At 49.3% G+C, this 20,449-nt stretch overlaps 1 protein-coding gene across 14 annotated transcripts in view; it reads left to right on the top strand.

Annotated features, from left to right (window-relative positions):
- Positions 1-20,449, top strand: part of INPP4A (inositol polyphosphate-4-phosphatase type I A) — a 136,477-nt gene that overhangs the window by 100,272 nt on the left and 15,756 nt on the right. For 8 of the 14 annotated variants that reach the window (XM_029937185.1, XM_029937184.1, XM_029937186.1 and 5 more), the window contains 9 exons: positions 1,979-2,162; positions 3,422-3,640; positions 4,692-4,947; positions 8,640-8,672; positions 12,717-12,889; positions 13,964-14,087; positions 15,068-15,194; positions 15,471-15,611; positions 17,993-18,090. In XM_029937185.1, coding sequence (XP_029793045.1) covers positions 1,979-2,162; positions 3,422-3,640; positions 4,692-4,947; positions 8,640-8,672; positions 12,717-12,889; positions 13,964-14,087; positions 15,068-15,194; positions 15,471-15,611; positions 17,993-18,090 — 1,355 coding nt within the window. The remainder of the gene's footprint in view (positions 1-1,978; positions 2,163-3,421; positions 3,641-4,691; positions 4,948-8,639; positions 8,673-12,716; positions 12,890-13,963; positions 14,088-15,067; positions 15,195-15,470; positions 15,612-17,992; positions 18,091-20,449) is intronic. The other 6 variants (XM_029937191.1, XM_029937190.1, XM_029937192.1 and 3 more) reach the window with 2 other exon arrangements.

The following is a 20,449-nucleotide window of genomic DNA, read 5'->3' as shown; positions in this document are numbered from 1 at the left end:
CAGAAACCACTGTGTCTGCTGCCTGGGGTCTCCACTGCTGCCCCAGGCTCTCCGTGGTCATGCCCAACATGATGGCTCAGGCTATAGCCAGTACCCTTTGCTTGGTGACAGGCCCCAGAAGCCCCTGCAGCCCTTTGGAGCTGCTGCCATCTCAGAGCAGATGAGGTTCAGGGGCCATGGCTGGGCCCTGCCTGAGATGTCAGGGCTCTTCTGGGGACAGTAGGTGCTGAGGAACCTCCCACCCACACTGAGGCCTCTACAGCTTTCCCCACTTTTAGGACTAGGTGATTGTATGTTCACAATCAACCCTGAGTGGCAGCTCTTTGAAATTTACTCTTCCTCACCCCCGCCATCTGCTTCCTGTGCCTAAGTCCCAGATTACTGTTACTAGAACACAAGGTGAGTAGGGGGTGGTGCTTTCCTTCTGGCTTGGGGGAATGGTATGTATTGGTTGGAGTGTGTACACATCTACATGTGCATGTGTATATTTACATGAAGCACACATTGCATGTGTGCTCAAAATCCTGGGGCCAGGGAAGAGCAGATTTTTAAAAATTCTATTTGAGATCATATTTTTAAGACTAAGTTGTCTGAAGGCAGCTATTCATTTGGAAGAGTGATTGCAGATTGGAAAGTAGTCATGTGCACATTGTGCTGTGAAATGACTTCTCAGATCACGTGGGCTTGGTTGCGGTTTGCTGCATGGGCTTCTGGCAAATCCATTGTGTTTTACCGTGGTGTGTGGGCTTGGGGTGTTGTTTCTTTCTGGGGTGCTTTGGTTTTGGGGTTTTGCATGTTTACACCATAGTCTGTCAAAGGAAGTTTCTTGGTGACCTGCCTCCGGGTTACCCTGTAAAGGGCCTGGCAGGGGAGGGTCTCCAGCCCTCATCTCCAGGGAGAGCAATGGAGGTTGTGCTCCTTCACCTTCACCCTCTTCCCCAAAACCCAAAGGACAGCTCTTGGAGACAACCGGTGAGGACTGAGAAGAATGGGGACTAGAGCTCACAACTTCAGATTACGGGAGACCTCCTCATTGGCGCCTTTACCACTCTCTGCTTTCTTTGGCTTCCTCAGATGGTCTGAAAAAGAAATGTGTAATATTAGATTGATTGAGGACCTTAGCTGAGAGACTTGCCATTTATCACCTCCATTTAGAATGCCCAAACATGGCGCTCGCTTCGGCAGCACTTATACTAGAACGGCCAAACACGGTAGCCAGGCCCCAAAGAGCCAGGATGTAGAGTTGGTTCTCCAGAGGCTGGTGTCTGTGCTGCACAGGGGCTGCGCTGTAGCTTTGACATTAATCCTAAGATCACACACTGCTTGGTGGCGAGGAGGCAGGGAAGGAGGAAGAGCCAGATTTTCAAAGCTGTTGAGGTGCCCAGGCCTGGCCTGTGGCTTGGCACATTCTTTACCTCCTCTTCATCCGATGGGACATTATTTTTAAAGGGAGAAGGAAGTCCAGTTTTCTGGGGTCAGAGGTGTGAGGGGGGAGAATATGGATGTGTGCACAGAATGTCTGAAGATCGGCCAAATGGAGAAACAGGTTTCTTGTGGAAAATCTAGCATCATGGCAATCTCCCTTCACTGTGATAAACTGACCCTCTGGGATTAGCAGATCCTGTGTCTCCACTTCCGTACTGTTGAAAAGTTGACAGGTGAGGTTCTTAGGTGAAAAATTATTAGCCTTTGGATAATTACTGGGTTCAGTATCTGTATGCACATTTACATAAGAATACAGATACATACAGAGATAAAAGACTTCGTTGTTTTTTTAATATTTCAAGCCTTCTACCATATGGACAGAAGGAATCTCTTGAGATTGGCTTTTGCCCACCAGCCGCTAGACTAGCCTGGGAGAACATCCATGAGTGTCAGAACGCCTAACTTTGTGTCGGTTGTGGGCTGGGGGTGGGATGCTGCTACCATCCTCAGACATTTGAGGAAAGCCCTTAGAATCTGTTCTTATCCTTTATAGTACACCATCCAGCTGCCAGTCCATAATCTACATACCACAGGACATCATCAGAGCCAAGGAGATCATTGCCCAGATCAATACCCTGAAAACCCAAGTGAGTTACTATGCAGAGCGGCTCTCGAGGGCGGCTAAGGACAGGTCTGCCACAGGCCTTGAAAGAACCCTCGCCATCCTGGCAGACAAGGTAGGAGGGACTGCCCTGCTGCATGTGGGATGGGGGCTCCTTTGGGTTTCTAGAAACACCTGGACACCCCATTGTGTGCTTAGAGCTGTCCACAGAAAAGGTGACATTGGGATGACCTTGAAGATCTAGTTTCAGGTTTGGTTCCCCCAAAGGCCCCAGGAGGTTTGGTGATTTGCCCGTGGTCGCAGAGCGGGTTGGGGCAAGACAAGGACAGAACCCAGGGCATGTGACTTCCAGCTGCTGCTTCATGCAGATGTGTCTCCTTTCAAGACCGAGGGGCTCGTTGTTGAAGCTGGCATAGTGCCACAGCTTTCTTAGCAACTGCCTACTCAGTATGTTTTTTGCCACATTTTTATTGACTTGGAATTTGAAAAAAGCTAAGTTATTACATAGGCATACAGTGAGGAAAATATAACTGCATTGGCCTAAGTATAAATAGTAAGCCATTTTCTAATTAACCAAAACTTGATCCTGATTAAAAATATAGAAATATTGTTTCAAACTGGGGGACTAGATACACAGTTTATTTTGATAGATGATGCTTTTTCAAATTACTCAGTCTCTCAACACACATACACACATGCGTGCATGCGCACACACACACACACAGATTCTGATCACACTTCCCTACTCACACCCACTTTGGTGAGGTGAGATGCTGTTCTTGATCAGAATGTGATATATCCTTCACATGTGTTCACTCAGCAAAAAGATCTGAGAGCTGGGAATTAGATCCATTTAGAAAATAAAGATGATGTTATCAGAAGGAAAATTAGGAGCCCCAGAACTAACTTGTGCATACGGAATTCTCCAGAACCACAGTGCTGTGCTGAGAGCCCCACTGCCCAGAGCCCAGGGCTTCAGGGACTAGATGCAGAAGGATAAGACTTCAGTCATCAAACCAATGTCAGGCCTGTTCCCTGTAACCGGAGAAGACAGCTCAGGGAGTCAGTGAAGATAAGGAACCTGGGGTCTCTTTAGGCCCTTCCTTGAAATCCTGTCAGGTGCAGAGGCAGGCAAGAGTTGAAGAAAGTCAGAGGTTTCTTGACCTCCGTCATTCTCTCTGTGTCCTCCAGACTTCTTGTGGGAACATTTAAACTGCTCCTATGGCAGCCTTTAAACTCAGTCGTCCCGAGGGCTCTTATACTATGGAGAAGGGTATGTGTTGGGTCTCAGTACAGTTCCTGAGCTCTCAGAGAGGATCAGCCCTGCAGCCCCTCGCCTGGGGGCTCAGCGGCTTTGGTTGGTGTGTACTACAGACCCGTCAGCTGGTCACCGTGTGCGACTGCAAGCTGCTGGCCAACTCCATCCATGGGCTGAACGCGGCGCGACCTGACTACATTGCCTCCAAGGCCTCCCCCACATCAAGTGAGGAGGAGCAGGTGATGCTTAGGAATGACCAGGACACCCTCATGGCCAGGTGGACGGGGAGGAATAGCCGGTCGTCTCTGCAGGTGGACTGGCACGAGGAGGAGTGGGTGAGTCTGCTGCTCATGGCCCTCATTGTGCTGCTGAGCTTGGGTTAAAGAACCCAAAGCCTCTTGCCCACCCCTCCCGACCCAGAGGCGCCTAACATGTCAGCTGCTTCGCAGACGCACTCCACATCTCTCTTCTGGAGGGCTGCCTGATTTACGGAGGGAGACGGCATTTTCACACCCTGTGTCCATCTGAGGGGCAGGGCTGCTGCAGGCCCAGCTGGCGTCAGACCTGGTTGTCAGACCTGAGGGGGCAGTGTTCATGGAGCTCTTGCCCTGCTGGAGGCCTCTCCCCTCCCCAGTCCCCCTGCTTCCTCAAAGTTCTGCTTGCAGCCAGCCCTCCTCAGGCCCTATATATTTTGGGGGCTAGTGAGGAGTCTGGAGATGCACCCTGGCATGTCATGTAGCATACTCTGCTTCCTGACAGAGTGGCCCTGAAAGCAGCATCTGCATCCCACAGGTCATTTTTGCCTTTTGTTGGGACCACTGCTTGGAGGCATTGTTGTGTGAGGCACTGAGTACTAGTCAGCAGTGAAGTGCCGCTCCAGTCCTGCCCTGCCATCCTGTATTCTGTGTGGGTTTCTACAAATCACTCCTAGCCCTGCCTCACTGCCTTCCCACTTCCCCCATCTGAAGTGATCAGCCGTTTCCATTACCTTCCCTCAGTCCCCTGGGTGTTTGATGGTTGTAGGAGGCGTGTGGCGGCAGAGGGAGGAGGGGACATACTGGCTCCCTGGGCCCTATAGCCCTTCTGCCAGCTCTGGAAGGCACTGGGAAGTTCTGGCCGGCCTCCGTGATAGTTACTAGCAAATGTGTCCCCAGTGTTAAGAACAGTGAGTGCAGTACATTGATCTGTGTTTTGAAAAGCAAATACAACTGTAACGGAGAACATTGAATCAATCTTGATGTTTCTGAATTTGTGATATTTTAATGATCCTGGTGGCCCAGCATAGAGGAATCAGTGTGTGTGGGCACCGGGGCTGGCGGTGTGGGTGTGTAGATTGTACTCTCCCACTGGGAGAACTGACCCAAACGGGCCCTTTTGGTTTGGAAGGAGAAAGTGTGGCTGAACGTAGATAAGAGCCTGGAGTGCATCATTCAGCGGGTGGACAAGCTGCTGCAGAAGGAGCGCCTGCACGGCGAGAGCTGTGAGGACGTCTTCCCTTGCGCGGGCAGCTGCACCAGCAAGAAAGGTAACCGGGACAGCCACGCCTACTGGATCAAACCGGAAGACCCCTTCTGTGATGTCCCCTCCTCGCCATGCCCCTCCACCATCTCCTCCGCTGCATGCCATCCTCACCTGACCACACGTGCGTATGCATCCACGCTTCCCATTCACGCTGCGCCCACCTCACGCTGCATATGTCTGTCTGTGTGTCTGACTCCATGACCTCTTCCCCCGCACAGACTGCAGGGAGGGATGTCAGGCAGAGCTGGTTGTCCCAGTGCATGGAGCAGCGGGCAGTGAGGGCAGAGGCTCCCGTAGTCCACACCCATGGAGCCCATGTGTGAATTTGCATGTCTGGCAAAGGCAGAATCAGAAGGCCCTCTTGGTCTCACTGCCCCATCAGTGAGCAGGGTATGCCTGGGCTTTGCTGGTTTAATATAGTCTGAATACCCGAAGGAGGCTGAAATGCAGATGCTTTTCTGATGAGATTGTGTGTTGAATTAGGACTTAATAGAATTAAGGAAAAGGCGACTCATGCAGGGACACAGCTGGATGAGAGTTGCTAGCAAGCTCCGTGCACTTATCCAAAGGCTGGTTGTTGTTGGATGGCCGTGCTCTCATCCAGCAGGGCAGTTTGCCTTGGGAATTGTGGGGAACTCAGTCAGATGGTGGAACCCGCTCCTGGGGCTGAATTGGGGTCCTCTGTCCAGCTCTACCTCCGAGGCAGGGCCCTCAGTACACGGTAGGACATTGGCATGAAGCAACACACTTCAGAAACCGTCTTCTGCCTGTGGAGACCCAGAGCATAACCACTCTGTCCTGCCTAGACCCCTAAAGCTGGGAGCCGAATGCTTTCTAAACAGGCACATCCTTGCCACTCAGGGACTTTTTCCTGCCACCTTTTCCTATAGGAACTGGAGCGGGTGGGGTTATGGGCCAGGCAGCTGAGAGCTGGCTGCAGACCTTTGGGAGTGTTAAACTGTAGTTAGTAGGGCCCGGATGTGCCAGGATTAGGCTTCGTACAGTGAGGACTTTTAATTTCTAAATTGGACAACATTCATTCAAGGCAGACATTTATCAGAGCCTCTTGGTAAATCCTTCATTTGTGAGATGCCCTTCACCTTCCCAATCTGCCTGCAGTCTGTTTCCAGGGCGTGATTTCACTTGAGCCTCTGATTCAACAGTGTTCACATCCTCCACTCCTTCCATCTGTGAAGGGCTATAGTTTCAGTTCCCCACACCTGTGATTGGTTTCATGGAGCTCTTTTGTCCTGTCTTCTCATTTTTTTAATGTAAATTGTGTTTTTTAAAAAAAAATTGGAAAGCTCATTACTCATTTCTCTTCAATATAGTCTTGCTTGCCATTTTCAAGTTTTCCTGCAGATATAAAGAGAGTAATTTATTGGATTTTTTTTTTAATGCCAGAGATAGTGTATTTAATCAGATATTCTGTCATAGCCATAACTTAAATGTCACTTTCTTTCTAGGCACATCCTGTATTGGTCAAATGTAGACAAATTTAAATGCAGTTTTAAGGTTATTTAAATGAGCATTTATTTATGGTATTTAGGGCATGACTTGTGTTTGCCATGTAAATCAGCTCTGTTTGATCATGGGAATATGAAGCATACATTTGAGAGAGTCTAACTTTGCTGATCGGTACTCAAAGAAATGTATGAAACCGTATGCCACTAAATTAATTGTGGTTGATCCTTAATTTAAAAATCTTGAGCACAGCTAGGAAGCCGTTCAGACCTGGGCGTGATTAGGAGAACCAGAGAGAATGCAAGCTGTTTCTTTTACTCAGTCTCTTATCCTCAAGGGCCAGACCTAGGCTCTGTCATGACTTTTTAGACCATTGCAACCTCCTGGGGTAGTTGTTTTGGCCTAATGAGCAGGTTGTGTTCACACCAGCTTATATATGAATACCTCTGTGCCTCTTTAAAAGGCATTGTCACGTTTCATTCCGTCTCTGTACCCTGTCCTGGGGTTTTGGTTTTCATCTTCTACTAAGGAGTTGCCCTGCCTTCTAGCTTGCTGTCCTGCAGAACTCATCAGAGCCTTGCCTGGCACGCATGGATCACTGCAAGACCCACTGACAAGTCCCTGCCAGCTGGAATCACAGAGGCTCCATGAGCCTCTCTTTCCTTCCTCTGCTTTCTGCACAACTGCCCCACGCCCCTCTGCACCACCACCCGCAGCCTCCCCGTTTGGTGGCTTCCATTACCTGCCATGCACACATTCTCATCCCCTCCTCATTGCTGAAGAGCCATTCACAGCCTGGACCAGGTTGTTTTAACCTGAGACCTATGAGTCTCAGGTTCATATGCCCCGAGATTATGCGCTAATCAAATCTCAGGGGACTCCATGGTCTAAGTTACGAGTCACTGGTCCAGGAGTACCAGAGGAGCCCCCCCTCCCCCAACACACACACACACACACACACACACACACACACACACACACACACACACACACACACTATCTCTCTCTGTCTCTCTCTCTCTGTCTCTGTCTCTCTCTGTCTCTCTCTCTCTCTGTGCTTTGATTGAAAGATTGAATTTACCCAGCCAGGTTTAACCCCTGGTGCCCCTTCTTTGGGGAATGGTTACAACCCAGCTGTTTGGGATCACCACAAAAGATCATAAAAATGGGCTCATTGACCTTCCTGTTCACTCACACCCAGAATCTCGTAGGAAGGGTTATGGGGAGGCAGAAATCTATATATATTTTCAAGGCCTGGAGTAATTCTAATTAGCTGGACAGAGGTTTAAAAATGTTCTGCATTACTGCATACTGCTGTGGGTTTCTGTCTTTGTTAGATAGAAGGTCTCAAGATATCTGGGCTCTAATGAAGAGACTGAAATCTTCAACTCATGGAGCCCTTTAATTTTTCTCTGTTTCTATCCTCTTTGCTAGTTGAAAAAGTCACTGCCAAAGGTGACTAGAGAGGAAGGATCCCTTGCCACCCCCACCTCTGGACAATCCAGACTGTAAACTCTCCATAAAGCAGATTCCAGCTACTGGGGCTCTGAGACACCCACCTGGAGACATAAAATAAAACAAGTGACCCCTTTTCAGACTTGTGTTCTTCCAGTGGCACGCCCAGTTAACCAAGGATTTTTAGAGTTTTTAAGGGAAATGTAATACTGAAATGAATACTTCACTCACTGAAATGTCATTCAGTGTAGGTGAAAATTAATTAAAATTGGCATTCCTCAAGTGATCTGGAGGGACATTGTAATTCTGGTCTTTCCCCAAATGATAAAAGTTTTAAATTTGATTTAAATTTTAAAGATTGGCCTAGATATTAGTTGGTATATTGGTTTCATCGCTGGATCCTAATCTTGGGGTCTCAGCAGTCAGTCTGCAGCCCGGGTTCCACTCGTGAGTCAGGGCAGTGGGCTCTGAATTTGGGGATGATCAATTTGCTGGTCAGTCTCTCTCATTACAAGTGTGCTTCCTGATGTTATGAGCCCACCATGGGCTCCCCCACATGCAATGTGATCAATGTGGGCACTTTATCACATTGTAATATGTTAACTTGCTTATCCTGAAGAGCATTTTATGTTGAAGTCGTAGCAACATGAATGAACGAATCAGGGAGTCGGTCAGTGTTTACCACCAGGAGGGTGCGGCTGCGTCCAAGCAGCCCGGCGCCTGTGTGGGACTCCTTGGGGAAGAGGCAGGCAGGCCTCCGACCGACCTCTTCTCCATTCAGCTGAGCCACCTTACTGCCGGCTGCTTGATGCAGTTGCTGTAAGCGTTGAGTTGTTCGTGTTTGAACTTTGTGCTGCTCCTTAATCATCCATGTTGCCCTCCATTTCTGTGCAGATTGCAGCCCCCCTCCTGACGAGTCCAGCCCAGGTACGTGGTTTCCGTTCAAGGTTTCCGCAGATGTCTTTCTAATCCTCAGGTAGTGTTTGTCGCTGAATTATCCAAGGTTGCCTTGTGCTTCCAGAATTAGGAAGATATTTTAGGAGTTTCTTCATTTGAGACATGTGGCAACTTTCCTTAGGTTTGGTGAGGGACCAGTTGGGCTGGGGACTGTGGCCTGAAGCAGGCTACCACATTCATTTTTTTCACTTTCCCATCGTATAACCTTTCCAGATGATTAACGTCCATGAGTCCATTTGGCTCCCTGATTCAGAACAGTATATATTTGTAAACGGTACTTCCTCTAATTTCACCTAAACTTGTGAGCATTACATGGAGGGGGTGTAGCCACCCAAATGTTGCAGCATTCATAACCACACAGCATCCTCTCTTCTGAGTCTGGATGCAGCTTAGAATTCTTATTAGGCATTGCTGGAAGGCTTCATTTGGAGATAGTGCTAAAAACAGAATCTTTTTGCTGCATTTGCACGTAGAAGTCAATGATCATGGCTCTAGTTCAGGGGTCTGCAGACTGTAGTTCTGAGCCAAATCCTATCCACTGCCTGCTCCAGTAAATGACGTTTTATTGGAAACCAGTCACTTCCATTCATTCACATATTGTCCATGCCAGAATCGAGTAGTTGTGACAAGGACCTTGTGATCCTCAAAGCCTAAAATACTATCTAGCCTTTTGCCGAAAAAGTGTGCCGACCTCTGCTCTAGTTCATGTTCAGTTTCCCGGTTGTGGCTTGTGGGTTCCCCAGAGTGAGCATGAGACCCCCAAATAATATGCTTTTGCTTATACCCCAAAAACCAGTTACCCACTCAGTCTGATGATTGCATATTTCTGACTGGATATAAATGTGAGGTAGCAGGGCACCTGTTTTATATCTAGAGTGCAGTGAACTGGTGATTTGGGAATTTACCAAACTCTGTCAGTTTTAATGAGCTCTCAGCTCATATAGCACCATGGATTTTATATCAGCTGTGTCATTTCTAGAAGCACTGGCGGCTTATCCATAGTTAACATCAATGGACTAAAATGGTTCCCTGCCAAAAGTCCCTTTGGCTTTTCCTGGAGAGCTATATTTTATCTCAGTTAACACACACACACACACACACACACACACCTTTTTTCTTTCACTCTTTCTCAATCTTCCTCCCGCTTTTCCGACTTCTCTCCCTCCTCTGCTAATAAGAGAAAAAAAATGCAAAAGCAGGGTATGGATTTGAAAAACTCTTCAGATTTATCCAAAGTAGCGTGGTCCATGGATTGACCACTAGTCAGTGAGCATTAACAGATTATGAACTAGACAAGGAGCTTACCCTCCAAAAGTGAGTCAGCTGCATCACTAAGGACACTGTTTAGTTGGGCTGATTTTTTTTTTTTTCATGGCAAGACTTTCTCGATAAAGGGAGCAGAATATGACCCTGTACCAAGTATAATAGCCCAGATACCATTACTTAGCTATGTCCTGGTAGAAATCTCATTACTGTCCTTGAAATCCATTTTGTCTGGAAATTTCTAATTGTAGTTTTCTTCATATTCCCCCAATATGTATTTCTCCCTCAACCTCTACTCTCAACTCAGCAGAAACAGCTGACACAGTAAAAGTAATATGGAGTTTAGAGTCAATCAGACATGTACAAATGTCAGTTCTTTCTGTGTCTGGGAAGACCCTTAACCTCTTTGCCTGTATTAATAATATTCTTTCTGTGAATTAAATGAGGAGACAGGTGAAGCACTGACAGGAGTTAGAATTTTTTTTAATGTTTATTTATTATTTTTGAGAGACAGAGAGATACAGTGTGATCAGGGGAGGGGCAGAGAGAGAGAGAGGGAGACTCAGAATCCGAAGACAGGCTCCGGGTTCTGAGCTGTCAGCATAGAGCCTGATGCAGGGCTTGAACTCACTAGCTGTGAGATCATGACCTGAGCTGAAGTTGGATGCTTAACCAACTGAGCCACCCAGGCGCCCAAGAGCACTGACAGGTTTTGTGTACATGGTGGTGGGCTCTCTTATGAAACTCTGGAGCCCTCCAGGCATGTGTGAGCCCTCCTCTGGGCAAATGGCAGACTCCTCTCCCACTCAGACCCACAGCTTTTCTCCAGGATGAGATCCTAGTGCTTCTTAAGCTTTCTTTTTTTACTCCCAATTTTTTTTCATAGTCTCCCCCCTCCGCCCAGTGTAACAAAACTGCATCATACTTAAATGGATTTCTTTGAAAGAGAAGTAGAGAAGCAGGTGAAGTCAGAAAGTATTGCATGGAGATTTCCTTCATCAACTAAGACCACTTGTACTTTCTGATCATTTTCAGATTAAAATGATGATAAGTGGAAAAGCAAAGCAAAACTGGCAACATTTGCTCTAAGAGGATTTACTTCTTAATGACTGCCTACCTTTCCCCCAGTTATTTGGCTATTAAAACTTAGTTGCTGTTGTCTTTTTTGATCGTTGCTGAATATAATTTACATGCATGCAACAGAGTTCTTCAAAGAAACAGAAACATGACTTCTGAGATTTTTTAGAGGATGTTATCCAGCAGGGCTCTTCCGTTTTACTAAAAAGGACTCATGTGGCCAAGGGGTCAAGAGACTTGTCCTTGGCCAGCACTACTCAGTGGCAGCTGGGGCCGTGGACACATATTTTCCACTCCTCGGTCCAGTGTTCTCTGTCACCATGAGTTCTTTGCTAAGACTTTTCCTGCTGAAGACTCTCAAAAGTTAAGCCTGGTTTTTTTTTTTATTACAGATATAAATCCTTGTCCACATACGGTATGCCTGCATACACAGTTAGATCATTTCCTGACTTTGAATGGATTCCTGTGCTTGAAAATCTGCCTTAACTGAACACTGACTATAGGGAAGAACTTTTGCAAGTTTGAGGCATTTCTCTAAATTTGTTTCTCAACAAAGTGCTACCCATACAGTGTGAGAGAGTGAAGCCTATTTCCCTTCACTCTGGGTTTTGGATTCTGTTTATCTAAGGCAGAGCTTACCCTCTGGTGGCTGCACCGCTCGCAAGGCCCCGTGGCCTCTCTCCAGTGCGGTGGCATCTGTGGGTGTGGTGTGACTTGCACCTCGTCCTAAGGGGCGGGTGCTGCCTGGACTCCACTCCCTGCCTGTGCAGCATTTGCTATGGTGGGCTCACCCACTGGTGATAGTCAAATGCTTCTTTCTGGGCTTGGTGACCTGTTATAAATAGAACTGATGAGGGCATGTCTTTTCTCTTTTAAATGCCTTCTAAATTGAAAGGCAAAAAAAGAGCCAAAGCCCAAAATACCCTTTACTCTGTTTTTCTACCCTGAGGTTCTATTTTTAAAAAATTGTTTTGGTACAGGGTCACAATTTCCTAATACCTCTAAAAGAAAACTGAACTAGATAGAAATAGAGGGCCGCAGGCGGGGAGTTCGGGGGTGGGGAAGGACGTGAACACAGAAGCAAGGTATATTCTGAGAGCTGAAAACGTGGGAAACCATGTGGAACAAACGGTCTTTTCTCCAGACGCGGCAAGCGGGAAGGTACCACAGCCACACAGCGGCTGCGCAAGGGTGGAGTTGTCCTTTGCTCCAGAAGGAGGGGGGCCTCTGCCTTAATACCTGAGTCCAAGAGAAGCAAGAAAATAGGTCACTTTCCAGGGTGCCTTTCTCATCCCAGGTGGAGGAACCATGGTGACTTGCAGATGACTCACAGAAACCTTTTTTGTCATTTTCCTGAAAGGGAATAATCCTGAGCATTTATGTGTACAGCCCCCAGTAGGTTAGGGAGTCAAGGCCTACATCAGTGGTCCCACAGTAGGTCCCCTGTTTGTTTACTGGAAAAGCTTCAGGCCAGAAGGTTGGATACTGGGTTGGTTCCAGACAGAACTTAGTGCCAGTTCTGGGCAGAGCTTGGGCAGAGCGGAGTTATAAGATGTAGTAGGGGTGGGAAGCGGGAGCGGGGCAGTATGGAGGTTAGGGCCAGGCAACCTGCTAAACTTACAGAACCTGATTCTTAAAGTCTTCCTCCTCAAACGAGTCCTTCCTCGTACCCAGGTGAATGGAGTGAGGCCCTTTACCCGCTGCTGACCACCCTCACAGACTGTGTGGCCATGATGAGCGACAAGGCCAAGAAGGCAATGGTCTTCCTGCTCATGCAGGACAGCGCTCCCACCATAGCCACGTACCTGAGCCTGCAGTACCGCCGCGACGTGGTCTTCTGCCAAACTGTAAGCCCCGGGAGTGGCACGGGAGCCCACGGGCACCTCTGCCCTCAGAAAACACAGGCTTAGGAAGCCATTCTCTGGCTTCACACTAAAAAAGCCAAGGATGGCAATACTTTCACCTGCTCGTGGCTCTTAAAGTTACTTACTAGAGAGGTCTAGATTTCAGCCCGGAGGGAGGAATTCTACTTGATAAGTCTATATTTAGGAGAGGGTCGGAGACCACCGTTGTTAACCCCCCAAGGAAGTGGCACTGGCAGGTTGGGCACACCTGCCACTCCTGCCCGAGGCATGCTGCATTGTGCATGACACAGGCCTCTTTGCCACCTTTTTCCTTACAAAGTTTAGTGAGAGAGACACGATTATTGCTCTCAATGCCTTAGTTCTGCTGCTTGTGCACAACTGCTGTGATGATTTCCATTCTCTTTTGGAGAAGAGAAGACTCCAATGAATGTTACAAGATTGGTAGATGCCAGTTATCAAATTAGTAAAGTGAACAATGATGGATTGGTAGATGCCAGTTATCAAAGCAGCAAAATGACCAATGATAGTGGCAGTCAGGCTGGTTCTCTGTGGTTCTGCTGGCCCATCCTTGTGAGTGCTGTTTTGTCCCACAGAAAATCTCCCACTGAGGTAACTTGCTGAGTGACTGTGTTCTCTCCCACTTCTGTTCTTTCTTGTGATCACTTCAGTTTCCAGCCAGAGCTGGTATGAGTCTGTGAGTATACAGGCCCTTTTCATGGTGGGAAAGTAATCCTGGGCTTCCAGAAGATTCTGGCCCAGGAGGAAGCTCAGGCAGATCAAGTTAGAAGCTGAGCAAAAACCAAACCAGCCTTTGGGAGCAATAGGAGCGGCAAGGATGGAGTGCTTAACATTGTCCTCCCTGTGGCTTCTGCCCCGCATGGCCTAGAGCCGAGTGCTTTTCACACCCCAGATGGAGGGGGAAGAGGTGCTGGTGTGGCCCAGCCAGAGCCGTGAAAGCAGAGAAACTCCGGGCCAAGGGCAAGGCACAGGCTGGTAGCAATTTAGTGAGGAAGTGTCTGTCCCCCTACAACCGCTTCACCTGTGTCTCCCCCACAGCTGACAGCTCTCATCTGTGGCTTCATCATCAAGCTGAGGAACTGCCTGCATGACGATGGCTTCCTGCGGCAGCTCTACACCATCGGGCTCCTGGCCCAGTTCGAGAGCCTGCTGAGCACCTATGGTGAGGCCCCAGGGGCTCCCACCCACCCTACGCCTCCAGGATCCTGGGGGTAATGGGCAGTGCGGACATGTATGATTCCCATTCTTTCTTCCGAGATGGTTGTCTGATTGCACTGGCGGTGCATGCTAATGAAAATAAATCTAAACATCAAAATATGTGAGAACCAAATAAAAGTCCTGTATAGTCGCACACACACCCCTTTGTTTTGTTGATGTTGATGGTTACAGAGATCTTTCCAGTTGAGGATGGATGATAATTATTTAAGCAGTAAGGTCCTGTGGGACATTGGACCATTTCTGAATTTCTGAATTTCTGAAAACAATGTGGCCATACGTCTCCACACAAGTCTGTGTAAGCCTGTGAGCCCATTTCTGCAGCCACTGCATTATTAGAAGGAATGTTTCTGAGTCAAAGGGTAGGCATACTTTTAAATTTCATAGATATCCCAAATTACCCTCTAAAAAGACTCTCTTCTTCCTACTTTCATTTTCTGCTTATTTCTTCTGAGAGGGTTAAAATGGATAATTTTTTAGAAGTATTTGTCAGTCTTCAGAGTTAGAAGACATCAAGTAAATGCCAGCCACTGTGGAGTGGAGGTATCTGGCCACGGTGTGCTGTTTTGCTGTTTTGCTGTCTCTGTCCATTGGTAAAGCACCAGCTTTGCCTTCTGAGACTCCATACATGCCGGTTTCCTACTCCACGCTTCCCCTCACCAGGACGGGAGAACTGTGGGAGGGCTGGGAGTTGTGGCGCGTGTTTCCACCAGCAGAGCTGCCAAATGTGGCCATGGGGGATTTCAGTAGCTGCCTTTCCCCTTGGAGAAGTGGGTCACTTGGTGAAGAGGCTGAGATAGGACCCCTCTCATCACACCACACGTGACCCCATCGCCTCCCACAGCTCTGTGGGCCGTGCTGAGCCTATGGGGGGAGTGGCAGGTCCCCTCCATCTGACATCCTTCCGTCCCTCTCTCTTGCATCCAGGTGAGGAGCTGGCCATGCTGGAGGACATGAGCCTTGGAATCATGGACCTGAGGAATGTGACCTTCAAAGTCACTCAGGCCACTTCTAATGCATCAACAGACATGCTGCCCGTCATCACTGGAAATCGGTAGAAAGATTTTTTTTTTAAGTTCTCAGACTAGCACTGTGTTTTAATTTATGTTCGTTACATGTGATGTACTTTGCATTTTTGTTATTTTCTGTTTCATTCAGTTAAAAACCTTGATCATAGCTCTCCACGTTAATTTCACAGACCTATAAAGGTTCATGACCAGCAATTTGGAAACCACTGAGCTGGACGGCCAGTCCGCACTCCAGTCTCGAGGCCAGCTTGGTTTTCCTCTTCTCACTCACCCATCCTATGGCTCTCTCCACTGTTTTGCAGGGATGGGTTCAATGTGCGGATCCCTCTGCCGGGCCCCCTGTTTGACGCCCTGCCCCGGGAGATCCAGAGCGGCATGCTGCTGCGGGTGCAGCCCGTCCTCTTCAACGTGGGCATCAATGAGCAGCAGACACTGGCCGAGAGGTGTGTCCCCGGCTCTTGTGGGGGCTGGGGTGGGTGGAGTTCTCCATGAGGTACCGTGAAAACGTCCTTAGCCCTCTTCAGGCTCTTAGTGCCACATTGAATTTGTCATCCCTTCCTTCCTTTGGCCAGCAATCTTCAAATGCAGCCACACACCCAGCTCTGTGTTTGGTGCTAGGGACACAAAGATGAGCCAGATGTGGTCTGTATCCTCAAGAGACGTGGGCTGGTAGGAGAGAGATGTGGGTGCAAGGCTGAGATGAATGCAAGGAGTAGGGGTCCTAACTGGAGACCTAGAAAGAGGGTGAAAGAGAGGGCTTCCTGGAGGGGATGATATTTAAATTGGGTTTAGAAGAGTAAGTAGGAGTTGATCAGATGAGGAGGTGAAGGAAAGACCTGTCATCCCAAGCCAATAAGCCTGAGCAAATGCAGGCAGGGACAAACCATCAGGGGTGCAGGAGGCCAAGGTCCCAGGCCAAGATGGGCAGCGGTGAGGTTAGAGACACCTGTATGCCAGGCTGAGAGCCATGCCTTGATTCTAAAGGCCTTTGTCTTGTAAACTCCCTACAGGGTCCACTGCTAGGCAACAGGAAGAGTCACATGTGCCCATGTGTGCAAATGTGTGTGTGTACGTGTTTGTGTGTGTTGGAGAGGAGGAGGGTTTGGGCATGTATAATGACCTCCCACTATTACATGAAAATCTTCCCTGCTTTATCATTACATTCATGTGGCATGTGTGTTTTAGAATTTAAAATGTATTTTATTCACGTGGGTTTTTAAAGCACTTGCTGTGAAGGGAATTTGGTCTTTAGCATGATGTGCCATCTTCCTGTTGGGCCTTTGGAACCCAGTGACTTCTATGTAGCTGTAAGTCAACTCCCCCTTAGCAAATGTGGTGTGGCTGGCAGGAAACATCGAAGAAGTTTGAGTAGAGCAGGACACAATCTCATCTACATTTTAAGTGGATCACTTGCTGGCCATGTGCTGCAAAGATACGAAGGTGACAAGTGTGACGAGGAGGTTGTTGGAAAGTCCAAGCTAGAGGCGGTGAGCTGGTCAGGCTGGAGTAGTATGGGTAGAGAAGGGATAGACTGGGGGGTTAATTCAGTGGTGAAATGGAAGGTTTGGTCTTCAGTTGGGGAGGGTGTGAGAGAGATGGTGAAGAGAATAACAGGCCTGTACTTCCAGGTCAGTAGTGAGGGGTGTCAGCATCTACTGATCCCAGGAACCAGGAGGAAGGTTGTGCTCAGGGACAGATGGAAGCCAGCTTAATCTGAGGCCACCAGCCCGGGAAGCAGAGACCTCTGAGGTGTGAGCAGAGCTGGAAGAGCCAACTACATGGAGAGTGGGCAATATCAGGGGGCTGGTTGAGAGGTGTCCCAGGGGAGACGGTAACGCCCCCTGTGTCTGGCAGCTGCCATTCTTGATGATTCTGCAAGAGCAGTTTCTGGAAAGGGCTGAGGCAAGGCCACGTTGCAGTGAGCAGAGGGGCAGGTAGAGGAGGGTGAGACAGGATGGGGAAGACTTGGCGAGTGCAAGGTCGCTCATTCATCTGCTTTTGGGACACTCTCCCCACAGCTCATAAACAAGCCCAGCTCACTGTGTCCGGGGGCAGTCCCTAAGGGAGCAAGTGCCTAGAGGAAAAGCCATTGTGGGCAGTGGGGTGGATGGGCTGTGGCGGGCCCACGGGAGGGAGTCCTGCTCTCTGAAGGATGACATGGGACCATGACGAGGCTGCTGCACAGGGAAGTCCCTCAGCAGTAGTGGAGCTGGACTGGGCATCCAGGCCTTAGACTTCAGAGGTTGCTGGTGTTCATGACCACCTTGGGGTCTTCCTCAAGGGTGACTTTCCTCTTCCTCTGCCTTACACAGGCACATCCTGGCTACCTGTGAGGTGTGCACAGAACAAGCCTGCATAGAGAGAAGAGAGCTAGGGTCTCCCATACAGTCCAGGAGGAGCAGATAATCGGGTGGGGTTATTCAGCAGGCAGAGTGACCTGGCTTTGAGTACAGGGCCGTGTCCTCCCCCCGCCCCCAGCCACAGCCCCATTGCCGTCGCCTCTTCTAAGCACCTCTGGGATGGGAGGATGCAGGGACTCCCAGCGAGCGGCTGTGACAGGGGTTCCGTGCATGCTTTGCCAGGGTCTGGGACAGATGGAGTTCTGTAATCTTTTAGGAACGTCTGTAACAAATGTGCGTGGTTCCTGCTAATGAAATGTAGTTAAACCTGTCACCAACACAGCAGAGATGACTATATGCTTGGGAGGAGGGAAGTGGCTTAGCATGCAGATGTGCACAGTGATGCTGGAGAGAACCCGTGTTGTTATGTTCAATGCTGGAAGGAAGTGCCATCCACTAATGGTGTCCCCGTATGACCTCCGAAGGTTCGGTGATACGTCTCTACAAGAAGTTATCAATGTGGAAAGTTTGGTGCGGTTAAATTCCTACTTCGAGCAGTTTAAGGAAGTTTTACCTGAAGATTGTAAGTATTTCTTCACTCACAATCGGTTTCTTTTCACCTCTTTTCTGTCTTGTGTCACTCCGGGTGTGTGAGCCTTTCCAGCCCACCAACCATCTGGGTGCTGCCTCTATGTGCACAACTGTTCCTTGGCTTCCCTGTCCCCCCAGCAGCCTGTTCATCTGCTCAGACTCTGCCCGGCCTGAATCCCCACCCAGAGAAGCTTCCCTCGGGCCGTGGCCCTTGCTCATTCTTCTCTGGCTGGTTCTCTTGTCACCTAGATAACGTGGGGCTTTCTCACAGGCTGTCCCAGTCCTGGCGTGCATTGATGCCATGGGACACGTTGTGCTCCTACTGGTAGGGCAGATGGGATTGCAGGGGCAGGGCCCCCACTCGGCCCCACACTGATGTGAGCTCCCCATGCACCAGTGTCTGTGGCACGTAGAGTAAGATGCCAGGCAGACACTTCTTGCTTGGTGTGGGGAGCGAGAGGGCAGTGGAGAATGACAGTAGCCATCACTGCTGACAGCCCTCTCTGTGCTGCTGGACTCAGGCAGGAACCCAGGGTTCAGCACACTATCTCTATGTGGGGAACGCTCTCCTGATGTCAACCTGGTACATGTTTACTGAGCACCTGCCCCATATGAAGCGCCACGGGACCCAGTGATGAGTGAGACTGGACCCTGCCTGGATAGGAATAGGCTCTGCCTCTCCGTGCTGACACTGCCCCAGCCACTAGGGGGGCCCCCAGGTGAAGGAGGTAGATTCCAACCCTGGGTAACACCAGTGTCCTCTAAAGGGGACCCAACAAGGGAAGATGTGAAAGGCTTCATTTGCATTCCTGGGTCACTGATGTACCGGGCGCTGTGCTGTGCTCTGCACACATTTCTGCACTGATACCGCATGATCGTACAATGAGGTCAGTGTTAATATTGGTTGTAGGGAAGGGTTGGCCTGGCTCTGAGGCTTGGCACTTAGACAGTGGGTGAAGGTGTCCTGTTACAAGACGCTGTGTGACAAGGGACAGGCTAGGGAGCTGATGTCAGTTTAGTTCTAGAGGGAAGCCGTGTGGGAAAAGCTACCTTTAGGGATTCGTCCTGATGAATCAGCTAGAGGGTGCTGATTGGCCTGGAGAAAGGGTGCAGGCCACTAGTGCACCGTGTTTTCTCCCAGTGGAGGTGGCTTGGGAAGAAAAGGTCCAAAGATGGGCCAAGGAGTCCTTGGAAGCAGGAGAGAAGCAGTGTTACCTGGGCACTGAGACTCAGTCAGTGTGGCGAGGGCTCCAGCCAGAGCAAGTAAGTGACTACCTTGATGGGCCACTCTGTCCAGAGATCGGCAGAGATGTGAGATGGGCGGTTAGGGAAGGAGCTAGAGAAATGCTGGCTGCAAGATGCAGGAGCAGCTCAGGACCACAGATCGGGGTCCTGCAGGGGTGCCGGTGTTGCTGACAGGGAGGGGGAGAGAGCTGGCTGCTGTGGCCAGGAGGAGATACTAGGTACTCACATCAGGCGGCCTCCGTCTCCCCAGGGAACTGCAGAGGTGCCAGCTCTGACCACACACTGGGGAGGCTGGACAGTCCTGATGCCTGGGCAACTCCCCCAGATTGGTGGGTGTCAGGAGTTCCAGAAATTGCCCAGCTGGCCAGGGTTGACAGCCATAAGTCAGAGGATCCCCTGAGGCTTCAACTGAAGGTCACCAGTACGTAGGCTGTTGGGAACCCCCAGGTAGGGTGGCCTCCTCACATGCTTCAGTAGTGATCATAGTTGAAAGTCACAGATTTGTCAAATCCTTCCCAGGCTATCTACATACTTTACATTGATTAGCTAATGTGATCTTCACTGCAGCCTTGGCAGGTGGGCCTGGTTCCATTACCATTTGACATTTGAGGATAACAAGGCAGAGGGTGAGTCCCCTAAGGAGGAAGCCCAGGCTGGAGCCCATCTTCCAACTGCAGGGACAGTGCAGCCACCCAGGCTTGGACTAGAGGGACAGAGGTCATGTGCATGACAAATGAGTAGATACAGTGAGCCATGTGGTCAGGAAGTAGGAGTTCTGTTCTCAGCATCTTGGAGGGCAGCCTGTTTCCAGTGATGTAAGACCCCAGGAGATGTGGACATAGGCTAGTAATGAAAGCCAAGGAAGGCCTTGGTAATGAAAGCCTAGGTGATGAAGGCCTAGGAAGGACCGAAGCAGCCCAGGTGTGGGCCTCTCCAGAGTGGACCAGTAGCCCTGGACAATGATCCATACCAGGTGCATGAAGTAATTAGCATAAGATCCTTGGTGCACCAGGTTGAACTTGTGTGGCGGAAACTGTGTGCAGCTGGATCCCAGGATTCCACGTGTTTGGTTTTAATTTGGGGATTCAGGCACCATGGCTGTTTTC

This window comes from Suricata suricatta, chromosome 4, assembly GCF_006229205.1.
Source record: "Suricata suricatta isolate VVHF042 chromosome 4, meerkat_22Aug2017_6uvM2_HiC, whole genome shotgun sequence".
Lineage (NCBI taxonomy): Eukaryota > Metazoa > Chordata > Mammalia > Carnivora > Herpestidae > Suricata > Suricata suricatta.
The sequence above is the reverse complement of the archived record's forward strand: the minus strand, read 5'-3'. Positions and strand labels throughout refer to the sequence as shown.